General features: G+C 42.1%; 1 protein-coding gene across 1 annotated transcript in view; it reads left to right on the top strand.

Annotated features, from left to right (window-relative positions):
* The window catches only part of clcnk (chloride channel K), a gene marked incomplete at its 3' end in the record, with an annotated part of 43,213 nt that extends 17,666 nt beyond the window's left edge, over positions 1-25,547 (top strand). The window contains exons 6-17 of the mRNA XM_043675411.1: positions 1,202-1,280; positions 3,456-3,581; positions 6,948-7,032; positions 8,381-8,482; positions 11,022-11,106; positions 12,820-12,993; positions 13,186-13,255; positions 17,261-17,371; positions 18,454-18,667; positions 20,887-21,020; positions 23,297-23,394; positions 25,497-25,547. Coding sequence (XP_043531346.1) covers positions 1,202-1,280; positions 3,456-3,581; positions 6,948-7,032; positions 8,381-8,482; positions 11,022-11,106; positions 12,820-12,993; positions 13,186-13,255; positions 17,261-17,371; positions 18,454-18,667; positions 20,887-21,020; positions 23,297-23,394; positions 25,497-25,547 — 1,329 coding nt within the window. The remainder of the gene's footprint in view (positions 1-1,201; positions 1,281-3,455; positions 3,582-6,947; positions 7,033-8,380; positions 8,483-11,021; positions 11,107-12,819; positions 12,994-13,185; positions 13,256-17,260; positions 17,372-18,453; positions 18,668-20,886; positions 21,021-23,296; positions 23,395-25,496) is intronic.
* Position 25,548: the final 1 nt, after the last annotated feature.

Genomic DNA, 25,548 nt, shown 5'->3' with positions numbered 1-25,548 from the left:
TGTTGTACAATGTGTGGTACACTGAACAGATACTCAACTACAGCAGCAACCACTCCTACACCCACAAACAGAGCCACATCAGGAGATTATCTAAACGCACCACAACATACTGCAGCACCCAACAACTATGAGAAGCCGAGGAAAAACACATATACAATGTATTCAGGAACAACGGGTACCTGATAAGCGCAGTCTGCTGATTCCTGCACAACAGACCTAAACATGAAGACACAGCATGCCCAGGGACTCTAGCTAACCTGCCATACATTAAAGACATCTCGGATATGATGACCAGACTACTCCAACCCATAGGCATCACGGTTGCCCACAAACCAACCACCACACTGAAACAGCTCCTGATTAATTAAAAGGACCCTGTACCCGCAGCCAGCAGAACAAGTGTCATATACAAAATATCCTGCAAGGAATGCAACAAACATTACATTGGACAGGAAGGCAGGAAACTAGGCATCAGGATACATGAGCACCAACCAACCACCAAAGGACATGACCAACTATCATTGGTATCCAATGATAGAGGGACATCAGTTCGACTGGAACAATGCATCCATCCTGGGACAGGCTAAACAAAGCCACATGCGGGAATTCTAGAGGCCTGGCATTCAAACTGGAACTCCATTAACAAACAGATAGATTTAGACTCCACTTACCAAACCCTCAGAAACAGAACCGGAAATGATGTCACCCACCACAACAAACCAAGACACATAAATAGCAAGCAGAACAGAACACCAATGCTTCACCAGAGGCTCATTGATGATGTTACTCAGCATGGTGATGAAACGTCTGAGAACAAACCCACCAGCTCAGTAAGCAAACTTACAACCTGATCCACAATCTGAGCGACAAATCTTCTCCAAAATCTTAAACTTGCTGCACTATTGTAGCAGGGCATTAGAAAATGATCTTTTCCAAATGACACTTTTGCAGCAACAACTTGTCATGTTATGTCTCACGGTCAGTGACATAATACTTTAAGTATTACCTTTAACAGACATGCTCATGGTATCGTCAGTCTATCCAAGCATGTGACCCGATGGTATAATGGTATAAGACTCCATCTTACCTCAGATCATGTGATGTCTCTATGTGATTTCAAATCAACTTGTGTCATCTCATAAATAACTGCATTTCCACAGAGTCAAGCTCATCCAGCCTGTGATATGTTCCTTTTCTACAGAATAAGAACAAACGGTATGAGATGCTGGTGGCGGCAGCAGCAGTAGGGGTTGCAAGTTGCTTTGGTGCGCCCATCAGTGGTAAGAATCTGGTCAGAAACTGGTCTCTGCATTGAGGCAGATTGAAAAAGGAACCCTCCTGGTGGAGGACATGCATGGTGTCATTCACGGTGTCATAATATCCACAAACTAGAAAGCAATTGGTATATTTGTCAAAAGGCAGGCAAAAGTGAGGACTGCAGATGCTGGAGATTAGAGTTGAGAGTGTGATGCTGGAAAAGCACAGAAAGTCAGGTAGCATCCGAGGAGCAGGAGAATCGACATTTTGGGCAAAAGCCTTTCATCAGGAATGAGGCTGGGAGCCTCGGGGGTGGAGAGATAAGTGGGAGGGGAGTGGGGCTGGGGGAAAGGTAGCTGAGAGTGCAATAGGTGGATGAAGGTGGGGGTAATGGTGATAGGTCAGAAGGGAGGGTGGAGTGGATAGGTGTGAAGGAAGATTGACAGTTGGGACAGGTCATGAGGATGGTGCCAAATTGGAAGGTTGGAACTGGGGTAAGATGGGGGGAGGGAAAATGAGGAAACTGGTAAAATCTACACTGATGCCATGGGTTAGAAGGTCCTGAGGTGGAAGATGAGGTATTCTTTCTCCAGGCGTCAGATGGTTAGGGGAGTGGCGATGAAGAAGGTCCAGAACCTGCATGTCCTTGGTCAAATGGGAGGGGGAGTTGAAGTGTTCGGCCACAGGGCAGTGGGGTTGATTGGTGCGGGTGTACAGGAGTGTTCTCTGAAGCGCTCTGCGAGTAGGTAGCCTGTCTCCCCAATGTGGAGGAGACCGCATTCGGGAGCGATGGATACAGTAAATGATGTGTGGAAGTGCAGGTGAAACTTTGATGGATGTGGAAGGCTCCTTTGGGGGCTTGGACAGAGGTGAGGGGGAAGGTGTGGGCGCAGGTTTTGCAATTCCTGCAGTGACAGGGGAAGGTGCCAGGAGGGAGGGTGGGTTGGTGGGGCCGTGGACATGACAAGGGAGTCACAGAGGGAAAGGTCTTTACAGAAGGTGGATAGCGGTGGGGAGGGAAAAATACCTCTGGTGGTGGGGTCTGTTTGTAGATGGCAGAAATGGTGGAGGATGATGCGATGTATATGGAGGTTGGTAGGGTGGAAGCTGAGTACCAGGGGGGTTCTGTCCTTGTTGTGGTTGGAGGGGTGAGGTTTGAGGGCGGAGGTGCGGCAAATGGATGAGATGCGCTGGAGGGCATCATCAACCACGTGGGAGAGGAACTTGCAGTCTCCCCTCTGACCTATCACCATTTCCCCACCTCCATCCACCTATTGCACTCTCAGCTACATTCCCTCCAGCCCACCCCCTCCCATTTATCTCTCCACCCCCTCAGCTCACAGCCTCATTCCTGATGAAAGGCTTTTGCCCAAAACGTCAATTCTCCTGCTCCTCGGATGCTGCCTGACCTGCTGTGCTTTTCCAGCACCACACTTTTTGTCAAAAGGCAGTGTGCTCTTTTGTTATCTCCATGTTAATTATGTGCAGCTAACTCTGATTAGATTAGATTAGATTACTTACAGTATGGAAACCGGCCCTTCGGCCCAACAAGTCCACACTGAAGCACAGCCCATCCAGACCTATTCCCCTACATTTACCCCATCACCTAACACTACGGGCAATTTAGCACGGCACATTTTTGGACTGTAGGAGGAAACCGGAGCACCCGGACGAAACCCACGCAGACACGGGGAGAATGTGCAAACTCCACACAGTCAGTCCCCTGAGGCAGGAATTGAACCCGGGTCTCTGGCGCTGTGAGGTAACAGTGCTAACCACCGAGCCGCCCATGATAAGTTGGCTTGAGTTGATGCTACCTTTTATCATGAAGGTTGCTGCCTTCCTCTTCTGTGGAGGAGCTCCTGGGTATGAATTTCATTCCTGGAGGAAGAATGTGTCTCTCATTGGCCCACAATAAAGCTGTGCAAACTGGAAAGCCAGCACACCGATTTTGGGTGTTTCTGCAAATTAATCTGCTGACATTACAGTAAAGGTTTGGGGGGCATTGCTGGGGGGTGTTCACTCATTCACTGGATTGAAAATCAGTCCCCATAATGCTCAAGGTATAAATGTCAATGAGCAGCCTAGGCACTTGACAATGACCATGTTACTGTCACTGATCCTTACTGAGTGGCAGTGTGGTTAAAAAAACACTTCTGTCCTGAGGTTGAAATGTGATCTGTGCTTGTTTTCCTAAGGTGTGCTGTTCAGTGTGGAGGTGATGTCCTCTCATTTTGCGGTGCGTAACTATTGGCGAGGCTTCTTTGCTGCTACCTGTGGGGCATTCATGTTTCGACTCCTTGCTGTGTTCAACAGTGAACAAGGTAAAAACAAACGCCACACACTGGCACCTCTGGGACAGCTGAAGCTCTTTACCATGCATCCACTTGGTTTCTTTAGTTTGCTATAATGGTGGTATATTCTGAAAAACATGATAGTTCCAGAATTGGAAACACTCTTCAGTCTGCAAGTGAGACAATATTTATCCAAATATAAAACAGTACAGGAGTAGCAATGTATTAGACTCTTGCATCCATATCCCATTAACAAGTTAGGAAAAACATTCTACATGTAGCAGGGCTAATTTTGATTTTTACTGATGACAGTGGATCAATCATTCCTGCGATATTTCTCCCAAAGTACTGTCGTTGACAATATTAAATGCAATGAGTTCTTACTAACAGAGAGTCTCCTAAAGGTATACTGACAGACTGACCAAGAGACAGAACACAGCAAGGCTGGGTTCCAGCTTTGGGTTTTTATTGCTGAGTGATGGCATGATTAGTTTGACTATGGTGTCATAGAGTCATAGAGATGTACAGCATGGAAACAGACCCTTCGGTCCAAACCGTCCATGCCGACCAGATATCTCAATCCAATCTAGTCCCACCTGCCAGCAGCCGGCCCATATCCCTTCAAACCCTTCCTATTCATATACCCATCCAAATGCCTCTTGAATGTTGAAATTGTACCAGCCTCCACCACATCCTCTGGCAGCTCATTCCATACACGTACCACCCTCTGCATGAAAACATTGCCCCTTAGGTCTCTTTTATATCTTTCCCCTCTCACTCTAAACCAATGCCCTCTAGTTCTGGACTCCCTGACCCCAGAGAAAAGACTTTGTCTATTTATCCTATCCATGCCACTCATAATTTTGTAAACCTCTCCCTGCCAGCACCCACTGCCAATGTTTACATTGTGAATAGCCTTGCAGATAATGTTAAAGATAATCCATGAATGTTCTACAAACACATTAAGGGCAAGACAGTAACTAGAGAGAGAGTAGGGCCCCTTAAAGCATAACAAGGTCATCTTTGTGTTGAACCTCAGGAGGTGGGAGAGATATTAAGTGAATATTTCATATCAGTTTTTACTTGGAGAAAGAAATAGAGGCTAAAGAACTCAGGGAAATAAATATTGATGTTTTGAAAACAGTTCACATTACAGAAGAGGAAGTGCTGGAGGACTTTGGAAACATAAAGGTAGATAAATCTCCAGGATCTAATTGGGTGTATTCCAGGATGTTGTGGGAAGTTAGGGAGGAAATTGCAGAATCCATACCAGAAATATTTGTATAATCTATAAACACAGGTGAAGTACCGGAGGACTGGAGAGTGGCTAATGTTGTGTCATTGTTTAAGAACGGCTGTAAGGAGAAGCCTGGGAACTATAGACCTGTGAGTCTGAAATCAGCGGTGGGTAAGTTGTTGGAGGTGATTTTGAAAGATAGGATTTACATGCGTTTGGAAAGGCAAGGAATGATTAGGGATAGTCAGCACGGTTTTGTGTGAGGAAAATCATGTCTCACAAACTTGATTGAGTTTTTTTTAATGAAGTAAACAAAACAATCGATGAGGGCAGAGCGGTAGTCATTGATTACTTGAACTTTAGTAAAGCCTTTGACATGGTTCTGCATGGTAGACTAATTAGGAAAGTTAGATCATAAGGGATTCAGGGTAAGCTTGCTGATTGGATACAGAATTGGCTTAACAGTAGGAGACAGAGAGTAGTGATGGAGGCAAAAAACAGAAATTGTTGGAAAAGCTCAGCGGGTCTGGCAGCATCCGTGCAGAGAAATCAGAGTTAATGTTTCCAGTCTGATGAACCCTGCTCAGAATCATTCTGAGGAAGACTCACCGGACCCAAAATGTTAACTCTGAATTCACAGGTATGCCAGACCCGCTGAGCTTTTCCAGCAATTTGTTTCTGATTTACAGCATCTACAGTTTTTTTGGTTTTTATTTAGTAATGGTGGAGCAATTGGATGATTCTGTATCCAATCGGCAAGCTTACCCTGAATCCCTTATGATCTAACTTCACTAATTAGTCTACCATGCAGAACCATGTCAAAGGCTTTACTAAAGTTCAAGTAATCAATGACTACCGCTGTGCCCTCATCAACTGTTTTGGTTACTTCATTAAAAAAACTCAATCAAGTTTGTTTATTAGACTGGAGGCCTGTGACCAGCAATGTTCCACAGAGATCGATATTGGGTCCACTTTTGTTTGCCATTTATATAAATGATTTGGACGAGAATATAGGAGACATGGTTAATACATTTACACATGACACCAAAATTAGTGATATAGTGGACAGTGAAGAAGGTTGTCTAAATGATATGGTGATTTTGATCTAATGGGTCAATGGGCTGAGGGACGGCAGATGGAGTTTAATTTGGATATGTGTGAGGTATTGCATTTTAATAATATAAGCAAGAACAGGACTTATACAATTAATGGTAGGGCCCTGGGAAGTGTTGTAGAACAGAGAGACCTAGAAGTTCAGGTACATAATTCCTAGAAATTTGCATCACAGACAGACAGGATGGTTAAGAAGGCTTTTAACATGCTTGCCTCCATTGCTCTGACCTTTGAGTATAGGAATTGGGACGTCACATTGAGGTTGTGCAAGAAGTTGAGGGCCTCTTCTGGAGTACCGTTTGCAGTTCTGGTCGCCCTGTATAAGAAGGATATTATTAAAGTGGAGATGGCTCAGAAAAGATTTACCAGGATGTTTCCAGGAATGGAAGGTTTGAGATATAAAAATAGACTGGAAAGACTGGGATTTTTTCACTGGAGCCCCCATAGGAGGCTGAGGGGTGACCTTACTGAGATTTATAATGAGGGGCATAGATACGGTGACTGACAAGGATCTTTTCCCTAGGGTGGGGGAGTTCAAAATTAGGGGCATATTTTTAAGATGAGAGGAGAAAGATTTAAAAAGAACATGAGGGGCAACTTTTATTTACACAGAGGGTGATTTGTGTTTGGAATGAAGTGCCAGAGGAAGTGGTGGATATGGATACAGTTACATCTAAAAGGCATTTGGATAAGTACATGAATAGGAAAGGTTTGGAGAGTTATGGGCCAAGCTCAGGCAGGTGGGACTAGTTTAGTTTGGGATCATGATTGACATGGACTGGTTGGACCGAAGGGTTTGTTTCATTGCTGTATGACTCTATAAATAATATCCACTTCAATGATGTACCAATGCCTGTGGAATTGTCTCTGTGAAAGTATCAGCCTCTGCAGGAAGGGAAGGAAATCAGGAAAATTGGAAATAAGGAAAATTATAAATCCAAGAAAGTCTCCCGGTTGCATGGAAAGCAGATTGGATAATTGCCTCCTCCAGTTTTTTGCTTTAAGATGCATTCCTAATATTTTTTCTTATTTTCTTTTTCTTTCAGAAACTATCATTGCTCTTTTCAAGACAAAATTCAGCATTGACTTCCCATTTGATTTACCTGAAACATTAATCTTTATCATCTTGGGGTGAGGTGTATTTGCAGCTTTATCTGTTCTCCAGCTATTTATAAAAATAGGATGACGATGGCACCAACAGCAGCTACAGCGTCTGTTGCAACAGTGTTTGAGTGGGACGCAAGCTATCGCACGCGTTACTCAGGATAGCCTTCACCAAGTAGTGTTATATGGGGAACTAGAAAATCTATTTGTTTCTACAGAGTGGCACAGGAAAACATATTGTTAATGTTGTGCAATATTGAGCATTGGGTAGACGATAAATTAAAACTTAACGCTTTTAAAAGGCTGCACTAGACCCAGAGAAATTAAATCATTCACTATTTTCATACTTTTGTGAAGAGATCTGTGACAACTTTGTAAACACCGGATCATGCCGTTAAAATGTGTTGATAACATTATTTTATCACATGTGCATAACATTAGTGAACATTATTCTTCCAGTGAAAACAAAACAAAATGACAATTATGTCCACAGTAATGCCAGCACAAACGTGGAACAACACTTCTGAGTCACTGATTTTGACGTACCATATAAGAGGCCCCGACATCTCACAACTGCTCCTTTTTTCTTTTGTTGCCTCTTATTCCTATTTGTTGGGTCATTATCAGCTTTTCAAGGTGAATTACAATGGTGCTGGAAATAAAAACTTTGCTGTTTCTAATTCAGGTAATGACTGACAAAATTATACTTGGGCCAAGAGTGTTAATATCAGTTTCAGACAGGATCCCATACAGTTCAGGAATGAACAAAGTCAGGTACTGTCAAAATTGTTGTCTGAATAGGAATAGCACATTCAGATAGCAACAGTTTCACACCGAGGATGGGTGTGATCTATTCAGATACTTGCTACCCCCATTCACAGCAGTGGGAGACACATATACTGACAATATCAAGTCCTTGAGTTATTGATCACACTGAGATTGACAGTGTTACTGATAGAGCATTAGGTCCCATTAAGAATGTAACCACTTTGGAAATATTGGTTCCTGCAACTGGCATGTTATCTGAATGAAAATATCTGGCGATGTTTCTGGATCTGAAATATTACTTTCACTTTAAATAGAAAGCAAAACACCGTAGATGTTAGACATCTGAATTAAGAGCAGAAAATGCTGGAGAAACTCAACAGGTCTTGCAGCATCCATGGAGAGAGAAATAAAGTAATGTTTTGAGTCCATCAGTGCACGCTGATCCAAAGCAACAGTCCAGAAGAAGTGTCTTTGGACTCAAAACATTAACTCTATTTCTCTCTCCACAGATACTGCAAGACCTGTTGAGTTTATCCAGTGTTTTCTGTTCTTATTTTGTACTGCTTGATTTATCTGCTCTTTGTTATTATCTTTACTCCCTCATCAGGATTATCTGTGGGATACTGAGCTGTGTCTATCTGTGCTGTCAGCGCTGGGTGGTAGGATACATCAGAAGAAATGCTTTCATCCTGAAGCTTGTGGCAGCAGAGTAAGATTGCAATATTATTTTTTACAAATTGCTGCTTGGTGCATCGGAAATTGAATATGGTTGAAATTGGAGACATATTGCCAAATCTTTTTGTCTTTCATCCAAATACATGAACATCAAACTTCAAATTGTATAACAGACAAGCGACCGTTTGGTTGGCTAGTCAATTCTGGCCAAGGCATTAACCCATTGCTTTCTCCATAGCAATTCTCCTTGTGTTCTTCCTTTTCAAGTAATCACCTAAGACTCTTAAAAAAACCCATGAATGCTCCTTGAGCACTGTATGTAACAGGGACTTATACATACAAATCACCTTCTGCATAAAAAAGGGCCAACCTATCTCTATTGATTTCTGTCAATACCTTAGGCTTTTTCTAGTCATATCATCAATCAGTGGAAAGAACCTATCACTATTTATCTTCCCATAACCTTTAAAGAGTCTAATACTCATTTCTTGATGTTCTGAGCTCCAATAGAAATACAGAAATTTCTCGAGTCTCGTGCTTTAACTGTAAACCTTTATCCCTTTGTTACATCCTGTTGAATTAAAACAGCATAGTTTTCATTCTTTTCTATAGTGGGCTTTTCAAAACCATACCCCACAGTATTCCAGTTGCAACTTAAGCAAGGTCGTGCATAAGTTCAATGTTGCTGTTTTTGATCAGCAACTTTCAAACTGTGGTCCATGGATTAACAGTCCATGGTCCAAGATGCACGCCATTGATCCACTAGGCCACAGCCAAAGTCATGTGACAGGACAGGCCAGACCCTTCATGGCCACTACCTGATGAGTCACAGTCATACAGCACAGAAGAGGCCTCTACTCCTGTGACATCACACAGTTAGGCCCATTCCCTCCTGTACAGCACAGTGGTCATAAGTACAAACTACAACAACAACACTGTTTTAGAAGTCATCTTCCTGTTGATTTTGTTTGACTAGGATGTTTCAAACAAACATGTTCCCTTGTAATATTACTGCTTGTGATATGAAAGAATTTGTAGAATTATTTCAGGCATGAATAATTTACTTATAATATTTAAGTAAAACACATTTAGTACATTAGTTAATGAAAAAAGCAGCAAAATGTTTATAGTTTCCATAAGATTCTGTTAGTGTCCTAGGCTCAACCATCTTCAGCTGCTTCATCAATAACCTTCCCTCGATCATTAGGCCACAAGTGGGGATGTTCGCTGATAATTGCACAATGTTCAGCATCATTCATGACTTCCCAAATACTGAAGCAGTCCATGTTCAAATGTAACAAGATCTGGACAATGTCAAGGTTTGGGCTGACAGGTGGCAAGTAACATTCGTGCCACACAAATGCCAGGTTATGACCATCATCAATAAGAGACAATCTAACCATCGCCCCTTGACATTCAATTGTGTTACCACCACTGAATCCCCCACTATCAAAATTCTGGGTGTTATCATTGACCAGAAACTCAACTGAACTCACCACATAAACACAGTGGCTACAAGAGCAAGTCAGAGGCTAGGAATATTGCAGCAAGTAACTCACTTCCTGACTCCCCAGAGCCTGTTCACTATCCACAATGCACAAATCAGGAATGTGTTGGAATTCTTCCCACTTGCCTGGATGAGTGCAGCACCAACAACACTCAAGAAGCTTGACATCATTCAGGACGACACAGCCTGATTGATTGGCACCACGTCCACTCCCTCCACCACTGACGCTCAATAACGGCAGTGTTTACTACCTAAAAGAAGCACTGCCGAAATTCATCAAAGATCCTCAGCTAGCTCCTTCCAAAACTATAACCACATTCACTTAGAAAGGCAAGGGCAGCAGATATATGATAACACCACCACCTTCAAGTTTCCCTCCAATCCAATCAACATCCTTACTTGGAAATCATCACTGTTTCTTCACTGTCACTGAGTCAAAATTCTGGAATTCCCTCCCTAATAACATTGTGAGTCAATACACAGCAGGTGGACTGCAGCGGTTCAAGAAGGCAGCTCACCATCACCTTCTCAAGGGCAACTAGGGATGGGCAATAAATACAGGCCAGCCAGCGACACCCACACCCCACAAATGAATAAATTTTAAAAATATAGTTTCAATCATTTTGGAATGAAATTAACACATTTCAGCACAGAGTATGGGGAACGTGACAAACTCCCTATCTGTAAGAAGGAAGAGAATCCATTGGATTTCTGTGCTAGCTCAGCTGGTACACTATTGTATTACACTGAAACTTGAAATGTTTCCAAACAAATCAATGGTGCGAATCAATCTGTTGTCTTTCAGTGTTCATTAATTGGCAGCTGCAGTGAGAGTAAAAGGTTCATTACTTAACAATACAGTGATGTCAAAATGTTCATTAACATGCAACAATATACTGTGAAAAATAATTCACTGACAGATCATTAATTCCTTTCTGTTTACTTGCACCATTCTCAGGAAAGTGACTGAATTGGTGTTTGGTTGAGCTAATCATATAATTGTTCAAATCTTTTTGGATTAACGAATAAAGCATTAGCTAATATCTGAAAACTGTTCTATCAATAGGAAGGCAGTGTACTCTGGACTTGTCACCTTACTGTTGGCATCTATCACCTTCCCTGGCAGTCTGGGTCAGTTCATGGCATGCAGAGTAAGTATTTCTGAACACAAAGCATTTTCCAGCGTTTTCCTTTTATTTATTTCAAAGTATACTACATTTGTAAAAATTATCTTCCCATATATATATACACATGCACATAGTCACACAGTAGCATATCAAGGAAACAAACACTGGAGTTTGACCCTGTCCAAACAAACCAAAGGCCTCTCTCATTTGAACCAGAATATATTTATATGCATTTGAGGCACTGGAAGGGTCTGATAACTGAACAGACCCCCATTTAACTTCAGCGGGTACGCCTCAGACAGTGGTCTTTCCCCACTGCACCTTGGCAGCAGCTGCCCCAAGCTTTACTGCATCCCTCAGCAAATAGTCCTGGACCTTGGAATGTGCCAATCTGCAGCACTCAGTTGAGGTCAACTTCCTTGGTCTGAAAGGCCAACAGGTTTCAGGGAGATCAAAGAGCGTCTTTCAACCTTGTAATCAGGCTCCATGTCACGTCCAGGTGACGTAACAGCACAGATACTGACCTTTTTGTTTCTTCAGCCAAAGGTGACACCACCACATGACTCTGAGGGTGACTTTTACACTAACTAGATTAGGAAAAGGCTCAGGGAAACACACATTGCTGGTCAGTTAGAGAATACTGAAACTTACTTTCTACCTGACTCATTGTAGATTCTGCCCTTCTACAATAGACATTCCTCTGCCCATTGGACCAGATGCTATGTTATTGAAACCAAACTGCCTTTAATCTGTAACTCCAAACACACAAGATGCCTGCTTCCCAGCTCCCACCATCTTGTTAGCACATCAATACTGGAATAACAATGGTGTTGAGCCTTGGACATAGAAAGGGGTCTGGTATTAATAGAAGCAGTTTAGTCATAAAGTTTGAATCATTGATCCACCAAAGCAGTAATGTTCTGCCTTGTTGGAGATTTTCCACTCTTCAGCCACAGGTTTCCCTTCTTCTCAGTGTTACAGGTGCTGTCTTGTTGAGGGTGTGAATGTGGTTGTTAACAGAGTATATATGGGTTACCTGCAGAGTAGGGAGATTGCGATGGAAGTCAGCCCACACCACGGATTTTGTTAAAGATATTCAGGGATATGGGCCAAAGGCAGGTATATGGAGTTAGGCCACAGATCAGCCATGGTCTCATTGAATGGTGGAACAGGTTCGAGGGGCTGAATGGCCTACTCCTGTTCCTGTGTTCCTATTTAGCTGTAGCGGCTCTACTTGTGAACTCAAGCTTCTGACCTTCTTTAACCTTGTGGAGCTGAATGTGCACACGAGGCAGGAGAGGCACACAGCTTTATTCACAAAGGGATCATCAAATACTTTCAGATGAGCCTCTTTGTGAGGTTGTAGGTGCTATGTAACAAGCACGTCGCGATTCTCTTGCACTCTGTGATTGATAGTGGAAGTGCATGCATGTGAACTGCAGGGATACAAAGGGGCACAGTTGTTATATTCTCCATATAATTGGAGGTAGTTAATTAAGATCCTCATATGATTGATGTTTTGGAAGTGGTACTTGAGAGGCAGTAGCACCTGGAACCAAACTTCAGTGAAGGTGTCAATGGGACAAAGTTCTCAAGGAAGGAAACTGAAGCAACAAGTAAACAACATATCAGATGGAATGACCTAACTTCCACAACAATTCTATCAAAGGGAAATGAATGAATGACTCTGGTATAGAAGGGATGATCTCTGACTGTGTGTTGTTTCCCTTGATGTAGCTCACTATGAAGGAGCTTCTCTCCTCACTCTTCGATCACCGGTCCTGGGGTGTGCTGTCCCAGAATGCAACACTCAACATCCAGGCAAGAGTAGATCCAGACAATCTCTGGATTGAATGGTGCCACCCAACCTTCACTTTTTTTGGCACGCTTCTCTTCTTCCTCTTCATGAAGGTAAGGCCCAGCCTTAAAATAAGCCATTAATCGCTGACCACAATGAGTTGCAGTAATTTAATGTCCAGGGGGCCACCGCAATGTGTGCAGTTATGAATAGTCTCACATAGCCATGTGTATATTACAGGAAACAGCAACATGTTCAAGGTTTCATGCTAGACTGACTTTGCATTGTTTCCCCTTTACCTCTAGTTTTGGATGCTGATCCTTGCGACCACCATGCCAATGCCTGCTGGATACTTCATGCCTGTTCTTATATATGGTAAGCTCAGGAAATAAATTTTCATCTTCAATACAAACAACAGAGAAAGGCTCTAAAATCAAATCTTTAAAATTTAAAAGCAGTTGGAAATTTAAAACCATTGAATCAGAACCTGAAGTTTTCTTTAATAAACAGCTAATGCATTTACAATTCAAACACGCAGAAAATTCATGGCAGGGGGGAGGGGATGGCCTAGGATGGACTATTAATCCAGAGACCTGATGATGTCCTGGGGACACGGGTTCGAAAACCACCACGGCAGATGGTGGAATTTCAATTAAATTTTTTTAAAATTTGGAGTTAAGGGTCTAATGATGACCTTGAATCCACAGGTGAAAAACTCATCTGGTTCACTAATGTCCTTTAGAGAAGGAACCTGCCATCCTTACCTGCATGTGACTCCAGGCCCACAGTAATGCCCTTTAAGTCATTAGGGATGGGCAGTATATGCCAGCCTAGCCAGTGAAGACCACATTCCATGAACAAATAAAGGAAAAAAAAAATACAAGGAGGCAGTGAAGACCTTTGGTCTATTGTCTCCACGCTTGGCTGAGAGACAGCATTCCAGCCAAGTTCACCACTCTACCTCTCCTCTTGCAAGGGGCTGATGGAATATGTCCCACTTGCCTGGATTCGTACAGCTCCAAGAACATTCAAGAAGCTCAAGCTCTAGGACAAAGTAGCCTCCTTGATGGCTCCCCTATCCACACGCATTCACTCCCTCCAGCATTGGCCTTGAGTAGCAGAAATGTGTACCATCTGCAAGATGCACTGTAGCAACTCACCAAGACTCCTTTGACAGTACCTTCCTAACCCAAAAGCACTACCATCTAGAAGGACAAGGGCACCTCCATCTACAACTTCACCTGCAGGCCTCTCACCATCCTGACTCAGAAATATGTTGCCATTCCATCAGTGTCATTATGGCAAATCCCAGGAACTCCTGCCTAATAGCATACTTACACCAAATGGACTGCAGCAGTTCAACAAGGCAATCCCACGCCCTTCGGAAGGGCAATGAGGGATAGGCAATAAATGCTGAACCATTCAGCATTGCCCACATCCCATGAATAAAATATAACTTTTTTTTAAAGCCTTGCATAAGCAAATAGTTTTTTAAAAAATATGTTTTGTGTGTTTCTGCCTCTGCTACCCTCTCAGGCAGTGAGTCCCAGTGAGACAGAATCCCAGGCCACATTGAGTGAACAATTCTCCCTGATTCCCCTTTAATCCTTTTGTCAATTATTTTAAAACTAGGCTTTCTGGTTATTAACTTCATTTCTGAGGGAACTCGGTCTTTCCTAACCATCCTGTCTAGGTCCCTCATCATTTTGTTCAATTCGATTAAATCTCCCCTCAGCCTCCTCTGTTCCAAAGAATACAATTTATCCAATCTTTTACTCACAGCCAAAATTCTCCAGGTCTGGTAGATATCTTTAAATCTTCTCTGTTTGCTCATCAGTTTGATCACATCCTTCCTATAATGCAGTGACCAGCACTATGAGCAATACCCTAGCTATGGCCGAATCAGTGTTTTATACAATTCTAGCATCGCCTCCTGCAAGTGGAATGAATCAGTTTAGTTTATTTATGTGTAATTAAGACATTATCCTGCATTGTGATGGACATTGTTTTAACCCAGGGCTTCAGGATCCCAAATGGGCTCTCGAACTCTGAGGCTGTTATGGAGCTCTGATTAAGTTATTGCAGCTGTGTCCTGAGGGGCAACGTTTTCACACAGAGTGTGGTGCATGTATGGAATGAGTTGCCAGAGGAAGGAGTAGAGGGCGGATACAATTACAACTTTTAAAAGACATTCTGACAAGTACATGAGGTTTAAAGGGATATGGGCCAAACGCAGGCAGATGGGACTAGTTCAGTTTAGGGTACCTGATCGGCATGGATGAGTTAGGCTGAAGGGTCTGTTTCTGTGCTGTATGACTCTATGACAGGCTCACAGGCTCTCCCTTCCTCACCCACCTGCAGCCCCACACTTTCCCAGCACCTGATTTCACAGACTCTCCCCATTATTGCCATACCCTCAATGTTTCACCCCACATCTTCACGGTTCTCACTGAGGGCCAGGATAATTTTGAAGCCTCAAAATGGTGTCACAGTAGGAAAATAGATTTGGAAAGAACTCCTTTAACCCTTTCAAGTTTCTTCAACCCTTTAGGATTTGCAGAGGATTTAAAATTTGGAAACATTGTAAACTGTGAGGTGGACAGTGTAAAACTCAAAAAGGACATAGGCAAGTTGGTGGAAAAAGCAGATAAGTGACAGTTAATGTCAATGCAGAGTAGTATAAGGTAGTACATTATAGTAGGAAGAACATGAACAAACAAGGTAAAAGAGGGAATACAATACTCAGGGGGTAGAGGAGCAGATGGACTGGTGCTTACATGTGCACATCATTGAAGGTGGCAGGACATATAGAGAGAATTTCATAAAGTAATCAGTATCCTGAGTTTTATGAATAGGGGCATAGAGTATAAAAGCCAATGGGATGGTGATGAACTTAAACAAGCTACTTGCTAGATCTCAGCTGGGACACGGTGTACGGTTCTGCGTGTCACATTATAGGAAAGATATGAACACATTGGATAGATTGCAGAAGGAATTTGCAAGAATGGTTCAGGGATGAGAAACTTCAATGATGAGGATAGACTGGAGAAGTTGGGACCGTTCACCTTGGAGAGAAGAAGACTAAGAAGGAATCTGATAGACCCTTTCAGAATCAAGAGGAGTCTGGGGTAGATGGGGACAAATAGCTCGCTCTCATAAATAGATTGAGAATGAGGGAGCATGAATTTATTTGCAAATGGAGCACAGAATCAACTGAAGCATTCGAGAGGCCATTGGATGATGATTTGAACAGAAACACTGTGCATGGGGAAGAGGCAGGACAGTGGCAATATATCTTAACCTTCATTGAATAGTCAGTGCAGGATGTGTCATAGAATCCTTACAGTGTGGAAGCAGGCCATTCAGCCCATCAAGCCCACACCGACCTTCCAAAGAGCACCCCACTCCCCTACCCATGCATGTCACCCTGCATTTCTAATGGTTAATCCACTTAGCCTGCACAACCATGGACAATTTGGCAAGGCAGTCCACCTAACACACACATCTTTGGACTGTGGGGGTGAAACCGGGATGCCTGGAGGAAACCTACACAGACATTGGGAGAGTACACAAACTCTACACATCCAGTCACCTGAGACTGGAATTAAACCCGGGTCCCTGGAGCTGTGAGGCAACAGTGCTAACACTGAGGCACTGTGCCACCCACATGTGATATGGGACTTGTGAGACCTCAACTGGAGTTCTGCACACCACATTATAGAGTAACGCAGTAACAGACCATAGGCTGTTCTCTCATGAGAGAGAGAGAGAGATGCACGCAGTTGGTGTGTGGTTTAACCTGAGGGTCACCATGCCTCACTACGAGGGGCAAGGTTGAGAAGGAGAGTCTATCCTTGTAACCTCAGCTGATGCAGGATGTTGGTATCATTCGCCATTGTAAGCCAGCTGTCCAGTGTACTGAGCTAACCAAACCCAATAGATCAGGTGGTCTCCATCTGCACTGTAATACTTCTGTAATTCTGTAATGTGGCATCAGCCTGGATTGAGTGTCTCCACTTCGCGCGTAGTCTGGGGTGAAATCATTATGTCATTTCAGGAATTACTTCCGCTGTGAAAAACATCAGTGATGAACAGATGGCTGTTTAGTTTATAGAAAGGGAGGGTTTGTAATCTGTCCCTAGTTGACTATAATCGAATGGATGGAGAGTCTGATCTTGAGGTTAATTGTAGATGGGGCGATGCGCAGCTTCCCTCCCGAGAGATTACAGATGGAGCACATGGGCCCAACTCCAGGATGGTTGCACATGGGGACCACATAAAAACTGGCTCAGGAGAACTTTAAATCTGTGATTTATTTTCTTCTATAAACAATGTGTTATAAAGCCCTGACATTTATCTTCAGCATTTTGTACTCTTTAGGGGCTGTTATTGGTCGCTTAGCTGGAGAAGTTATGGCTCTTATATTTCCTAATGGCATCAAATCTGAAGGAGTCCTGAACCCAATAATTCCTGGGGGGTATGCCCTTGCAGGTAAGTATGTGCTGGTCACACATTTCCTAAATATGCTTCTATATTGTCAGCTTGTCTTACATGTCTCACCAGGTATAGTAGTACTGCGCCTATCTCTGGGCTAGAAGGTCCTGGTTCAAGACCCAACAACTCCTGGACTAGAGTAGGTTAACTAAAAATACAAGTCTCATGATGTATTCTGCAGGGCTCATGCTGTTATTTGTGTACAGCTACCTCCAGCCATGATTGAATGGTGCAGCGGACTCGATGGGCTGAATGGCCTAACTCCTATATCTAGTGGTCTTATTGCAGTAAACCTTCCCAATGCATTGTTGTGTTGTCCTGTTTGTAGCTGCTCAGTCAGAGGACTCGGCTGCCCTACCAAACTGCTGAATAATAATTCCCTTGGATGAATTAGAATTAGGTTTTATTGTCATGTACACTCAAGTACAAAAGTACAGGAGTCCAGTGAAAAGTATAAAAGTCACTGCACACTGTGCCAACTTAGGTACAAAGGTCAAGAGTGTGGTGCTGGAAAAGCACGTCAGGTCAGGCAGCATCCAAGGAGCAGGAAAATCGATGTCCGGGCAAAAGCCCTTCATCAGGAATTTTACCTGAAACGTCGATTTTCTTGCTCCTTGGATGCTCCCCGTCCTGCTGTGCTTTTCCAGCACCACACTCCCTCGAATCTAATCTCCAGCATCTGCAGTCCTCACTTTCACCTTAGGTACAAAGATACCTAGTTATAAATCTAGAATAGGTTAGGTACAAAAATAGCGAAATAAAGAAAAAAGCTCAAAGGCTTACATTACAGTTCTTCATCGTATAAATTAGGAAAATAGAAAGTTAAACATTGGAGTACTTCTACTCTAGACTGTAGCATCCCTCCCTCATTATGCTTCCTAACACATTACATCTTCCTGTTGCAATATCTTATAACAAGGAATATCATTATGGCACCCAAGTGATACTTTGCTCACATCTTAGGTATATCTTTTCAGGCAATGAATGTTCTGTTTCGGGCTATTGTAACCTACGGGCTATTGTAACCTTCCTCCACTGTAAGTTCAAGGAATGTGAAGTCTTCCTTTTTGTCTTGGCAGGAGCAGCAGCGTTTTCTGGAGCTGTGACTCATACGCTGTCCACAGCGCTGTTGGTCTTTGAGCTGACTGGGCAGATGGAACATTTCTTACCTGTTCTATTGGCTGTACTTGTAGCAAACGCCATAGCGCAGAAATTCCAACCTTCCTTCTATGACGGGACCATCATTGTGAAGAAGCTGCCATATTTACCCAGAATCCGGAGCAGTGTGACTGGGTTGGTATCACCCCTAATGCCAGCAGGTTGGTGAAGGGGGCCATCTGATGGGGGTGGTGGTTTGTCGTAGCAACATGATTGAAGGGTCTCGATATTTCAGAGTATCCCATTGCAACCCCAGTTTGGTGTCTAAAAATCACTGGCTACACATCCAGACCTGTAAGCATGGCAGGGGAGAAGGGGGAGCCCGTGGGAGGGACAGATACAGTGGCAAGGAATATGGGACTGTGTGGTGGAAGGATGAAGGGGGTAGGGGAGGAGATGAGGGACTGGGGGAGCCGTTTAACCCACTTTGTTCATGACCTATCCTTTCTCATAATTTTTCTTGGCCTTTAGGATCAGGCAGTCAGGTGATGAAATGATAAAAAGAACCGTGAACTTTAAATGTATTTAAATGTATTAAATGTCTTAAACTTAAAGGGACCATGTAACTGTTAGCACTCAGAGAGTGGGACGTCTACAGTAGCCATTGCTGCTTCTGAGTTTGTGACCCCACTCCCCAGTTAGGGAGGCCCTGCTGTATTTTCTGGGGTGGCTTTTGTGAACCCAGTGGCCGGGGAGGGGTTTAGCTGGAAGTTTCAGAACCTGACGCACCATTCAGCTGTTTTTTCAAGCTCTGCATCTTTTCTCGAGCACGTTTCTTGATCAATCTGACTGATGTGTTTGACTCCCGGACAAGTAGGGAATACTCTGGAACGGGCCACGGCTAGAATCAGGTCATGGGCCTGCAGCTTGGTTAGTGATAGTGGGACACTGGTGTATGGGATCTGGGTCTTGACAGGATTGGAGATGGTTGCTGATTCCAGGCTGTGGATTGAGGGAGGGTTGGAATGGAGTCATTCGATCTCCAATTCCAAAGTGTGTTCAAGGAAGAAGGTGGACTGAGAGGAATCTATACTGCTCCTCTTGGCCCATAAGCAGTGCTGTAAAGACACTTACATTTTCCTCAAAGCCATTATTATATCCATGTACTCAATAGGTTTCCTGAGGTGAAACTGGATTAATTATCAGAATACAGACACATTATAGTACTTATATAGCCAATTGTCACAAAACTGTTTTTTTTCTAAAAGCTGTTCCTTTTCTCAAGGACACTATGTCCTTGGTTTTTTTCAAAGGGATTGTAAGTGCTCCCATTTCCGACTAGACTGATTTGGTACAGAGATTAAAGGGTATTGAGAGGCCTGTTTGTTTATATGTAAATAGATGAGACTTCAGGTCAAAGTTGTCATGTTTTAGCAGTGACCTGTATAATGAAAGGAGAGTGGTCAGCTCTCTAACTGAGCAGTTCAATCTAGAACTAGTTAGTACTTCAGCAGTGGACTGTGTGAACAGGCTCTCTCTCTTTCTGCCCTTCTAACTTCAACCTGTAAGCATCTGTTCCATCTTATTTTACTGTGTTTTAAGGAGGTTTGCTTATTGAAACTGTGGTGTATATTCGGAACACCATAATTAAGTCTAGTTTGGATAGACCGAGTTCTGTAGAGGTTCTTTAATCTGTTCTTTATGTTTCCTTGTGTAATTTTGTGAATAAATTTGTGTCTGTTTTAAAACCTGGTACTCAACCTAATTACCTCACTCCGGGTAATTTTCTGTACACTTACTGAAACAAATTGCAAAGCTATGGTCAGGATTGCCTGCTCAAGAATGTTTTGAGTGGTCTGGCCTAGTCCATAACACAATCCATTTCCTGGGCGCAGGTTGGTAGGTGATCCTCCCTCCCACATTGGCTAAATATAGATGTGGGTGGTTTTGAGAGGTGATGGGTTCCAGTTTGAGATGGTTTAAATTTTAACATCCCACCCAACACAAACCCACTTTTCTGGGGGGAGCTAAATTACCCTCAAATTTCAAACCAAAAGCATTATTTTTCTGCCGTAGTCTTGTGGCTTGATAGGTAGTGCCCCTACTTCCTTCAGCCGTTCAAGTCTCACTGTTGGCCACCCAAGGAACATTCATGATTTGCTTCAACAGTTTGAGAATGAGCCAATTTTTCCTGCCAATACTTGTCCACTATCCCCCAAAGTGAAAGAAAAATATGTAATGATATAAAGCAAAAGAATTGTGTCTAAATCAAACATTTCTGAGATACTTGCCTTAACAATTTCTATAGACCTCTGAGCAGACATGAGTTTACAGCTTTACCTTGTTTCCTTTAGTGGCGCACTCTCCGACTGAATCTTGCTGTTCTGCTTATTTGGTGTTGATCTATTTTTCAGTGCTTATGATGTGACAGTGGAAGAGTTCATGAACACCAATATCACATGTTTGAACAAAAGATTCAGCTACACTGATATCCTGCGACTGGTGACCTCGCGTTCTGATGATGTGTATCCTGTTGTAGAGAATGCAGGTACTTACCTCAAGAATTATGCAAGATGTCCCTTGTCATAAACATTCACTAAACTGCCTTTGGCTAATTTTCATGATGGATTTCATGGTGGTTTGAACTTGGGGCCAGTATCATTTGTATTAGACAACTCTGGTGCTGATTTCTGATAACTTCCATTTAAGATTGAACAAAGTAGTTAACTGTATCAATTGGCATGCCCTAGACCATATCCAACTGAGAAGTGACAAATGACATGTGTGCCACTCAAGTGCCAGGCAATGATCATTAATGGCATCACTGAATCCCCCACTATCAACATTCTTGGGTTACCATTGACCATAAACTGAATAGGATGAGCCATATACAGAGGAAGCTCAATTATCTGGCATTCAATTAACTGAATTTCAGATTATCCGAACAAGATCGCAAGGTCCTGATGCTTGGCTGACTATGTTATCCGGCATTGATTATCTGGCATTCGATTAACTGAATGAAATATTCCCTGCCCTTCGGATAAATGAGGTTCCTCTGTACCTACTTTAACTACAACAGCAGTGACTATGAGTTGTGAGGCAAGTGACTCACTTCCTGTTTCCCCAAAACCTGTCCACCCATCCACAGGGCTCAAGTGAAGAATGTGATGGAATACTCTCTACTTGCCTGCATGAGTGAAATTCCAGCAACACCCAATAGATTCAAGACCATCCAAGGAAAAGCAGCCTACTTAATTGATATACCATCTAGCACCTTCAACAACCACACCCTTCCACAACTACAAAGTGGCACAGTGTGTACCTTTTACAAGATGCACTGCTGGAATTTACCAAAGCTGACTGCACCTTCCAAACCTGTGACCTAGAAGAACAAGATCAGCAGCTGCATGGGGTCACCACCACTGCAAGTTTAATTGATAATGAAATATGTCCCCCTTCCTTCACTGCCAGAGAGTCAAAATCCTTTAACTCCCTTCCCACAGAGCACTGTGAGTATGCCCACACTCCAAGGACTGCAATAATACAAGAAAGCAGCTCACCACCATCTTTGGGAGGGCATTTAGGAATGAGCAATAAATGGTGGCCTAGCAAGCAGTGTCTACATCCCATGAATTTTTTTTTAAAAGTCACCCTGCAATCTTGCTGCAGTTGAAAGCTTCTAGCTGTACAACCTAAGAAGATGTATTGATGCTGTATAAGGTGTTAGATGCCTAATACAACACTGTGTTCAGAGCTGTTTATCTAATCATAGAAATAACATTACTAAGTTCTAAGGACAACAGGAGTGATGAGAAAAAAGGTGGCTTCCAGGTTTCAGGAATTTAACTTGCGAGCAGTGTTTGATTTCTTTAGAAAAGAAGAGATTGTAGGAGATCTACTTGATTTTTATTCTGGTGAATAATTCAAATATCAGTGTTATTTACAGATGAGAAAATCCAAATGTAAGGCATCCACCCAGCGCAAGCTTTCACTTGTTTGGCATTGACTGTTAAATAATTCCTATCATTATATGATGATTAAATATCATTCTGCCAAGGTGTACATTTCATTCATTGATCCCTCTGACTGAAGAAACACAATGGACAGATTTTTTTGGCTCTTGAGGAATCAAAGAAGATGGAAAATGGGCAGGAAAGTGGCAGAAGATGATCTTATTGAATAAAGAGAGACTTGAGGGGCAAAATGGTCCATTTGTCCTCAAATTTCTTATTGTTTATGTCAGTCCATATCCCCTTGTCCTTCTCTTGCAATTTAAATTCAAGTGAAATTTGTTTTTCCATATCAAATAGTTATTTGATAGTACAGAGCTTGAATAATGCAGTAAAAAAGACAGTTTTTTTTTCAAAACTTTTTATTTTGCCCTCATCAGGACAATTTAAGGGAAATATCAATATAAAAGGAAAATAACATTTATACAATATGAACAGAGAGTGCTGATTTGTTTGCGGATTAGGAGAGCATTTAGATGATGACTGATAATTAATTACTAAGCTTTGTTTATATTTTAACCTGTCAAATTGATTCTTACTACTCAAGGCATATGATTCCTGATTAGTTTTATTACAACTCTCACGCCATCAGCTCTGACACTGCTGATTACCTGTCCCCTATAAGAATAAGAATCTAGAACTGACAGTCTCCCATCTTATTTAGAAAACAGAAGATTTTACATTTTTAATAATTACTTTAATATTACTTTAAAAGTCCCATGTGGAAGCTTACAGAGAATGGTTTTTTAACTGTCATGGTACATGAATGTATTTTGTCCTCACATACCATCAGAGGTTCTCTCTCTGTTAACAGAATCCATGGTGCTAGTGGGGTCAGTTCAAAGGAATGAGGTTATCAAACTACTTCAGGCTCACAGGAAAGAGGAGGACCAAAAGGAAAAAACACATCAGGTGAGCAAACTACTGATTGCAGGCACAATGGGCCAGAAGACCTCAAAGAACCATTCAAACAAAAGAATTTGGAGCAGGAGAAAAACATTTGTCCCCTCTTGTTTGCTCTGCCATTCAATCTGGTCATGGCTGACTTGATGCTGCGCCCAGCTCCACATTCCTACTTATCCCTCAAAACCTTTGACTCTCAATTTTTAGTGAAGAATTTGTCCAACTCTGCCTTAAGAACAATCAATGACTCCCCCCTGCCCCCTGCTCTCTGGGGAAGAGAGTTCCAAAGACTCATGGCCCTCTTTGGTGATGCATTATTTATCGTTCTGTAACAATGCACTCGATCGTAAAATAGTATATTTTGTTGAACCCTAATCATGGTTCAGCAAGGATCAGCAATATCTTTGAAAGACCTCAGCACTTGGGTAGATTAAAAGGAAGGTTTGAATGTGTTAGTATTTAAGACTTAAATTCTAAAAATAAACTTTAGCAAGCATACTGACTGCCCAGCAGGTCAATGATTTATTTGTTTAAAATGGAAAGCACATGAGTCTAAAATGTAGTTTTTATAATGTTCATTATTCTTTATTTCAAAGATCTAAACTCTGTGCTGCAACTGATTCTGGCTGTGTTTTCACTCTGTTTGTATACTGCACACTCTGAAATAAACCTGAATAGGTAATATTAGTGAGACCTGTTTGTACATTAACTGAAGGTTCTCTTACACATTTTTATGATGCACATTTATATTTAATTTAATCCTTAAATCTAGAAATGCAAAGCCAATTGGCATGTGCTAAAATAACATAGAAAGAAAAATAAAGGCTCATATTTATGATGCACTCTATCATGTCACCCAGAAACATCTTGAAATACTTTACACGCAATAAATTACTTCTGAATTGCAGTGAATGTGTACGTGAACAGGCTAAGAAGCTAACCTGATTCCTATAGGAGCAGAATGAGGCCTGGATCTGTGCACTGCTGATACTGAAGCTTTAATGAAGCTAAAGAGAAGATAGCAATATTTGATTATTATTCCTTCTGTCATGATCACAACACCAAAGATATACTTTGCTGGAAGCTCTTTTTGTAAAATCGCAATTTTAAAACATTGAATGAACTGAACTAAGTTTTTAAAAACTCACGCTTAACGTATCAACAATTTGTTCAATTTTCCCTGTTTCAAAGTTCAAAGGACCAAAACCAAACCCATTTCAACCAATCATCGTCAAGAATTTATTTGGATTTTAGTGTGGGGTTTTTGGAAGAAGGATTTGAACAGAATGTTCTGAATGATTTATTGATTGATGTAGAATTAGTGAAATAGGAAAATCTCTGAGTGAAGAAAGGACCATTTAGCTAACATAGTCTGTTCAATCCATCTGCCATGTAAAATGGTTTGATCAGAGACTCTCTCCCAAGCCACAATTAGTCATCCCTTTCTTCATTCTTCAGATATGGCCGTCATGGCAGCAGCATCATTTATGACTCACCCTAATTGTCATTGAGTAGCTGACAATGGCCTGCTGGGCAGTTTCAGAATGTAGTTAAGGATTAACCATTGCTGAAGGTCATGAGTCACATGTAGGCCAGTCTGGGTAAAGACAGCAAATTTCCTCCCCCGAAGGATTTTATTCACAGCTTTATTAATTAATTGAATGTAAATTCCTCCAGTTCCCAGGGTGAGATTTGAACTCCTGTCTCCAAAGCATTTGCCTGGGCCTCATCCAACAACATTGTCATTATGATCCCATTCCCTTAAGAGATACATGAGGGCAGTTTTGTTTTTACATCTGGGTTTATTGAATTTCCTTTGTGCAGTTCATACTGTACATTGAAAATTCATACTGCACACTGAAAATTCATACTGCACACTGAAAATTAAGCAGTGCAATTGACCCTCTTTGATTTTCCATCCAGTTAAATTAACTCACTCACGCTCCTTCATGGGGATGTGCTCCTCTTCATCTGATTTTTCTCCATGAACCACAGTCAGACAAGATTAGATACAGGGAAATAGAAATCTGGCCTATTCACACTCTTCACCCAAATTCCCAGCTCTCTATAAGATATCATTGGTCTAAAATATATATGTTTTTCCTTTATAGAAAGAAGTGGATATAAATATTTGGGAAAAATGCCACATTGATCCAGTAACTT

The sequence above is a fragment of the Chiloscyllium plagiosum genome, chromosome 34, assembly GCF_004010195.1.
Source record: "Chiloscyllium plagiosum isolate BGI_BamShark_2017 chromosome 34, ASM401019v2, whole genome shotgun sequence".
NCBI classification, from domain to species: domain Eukaryota; kingdom Metazoa; phylum Chordata; class Chondrichthyes; order Orectolobiformes; family Hemiscylliidae; genus Chiloscyllium; species Chiloscyllium plagiosum.
This window is presented reverse-complemented; position numbering and strand designations above follow the sequence as displayed.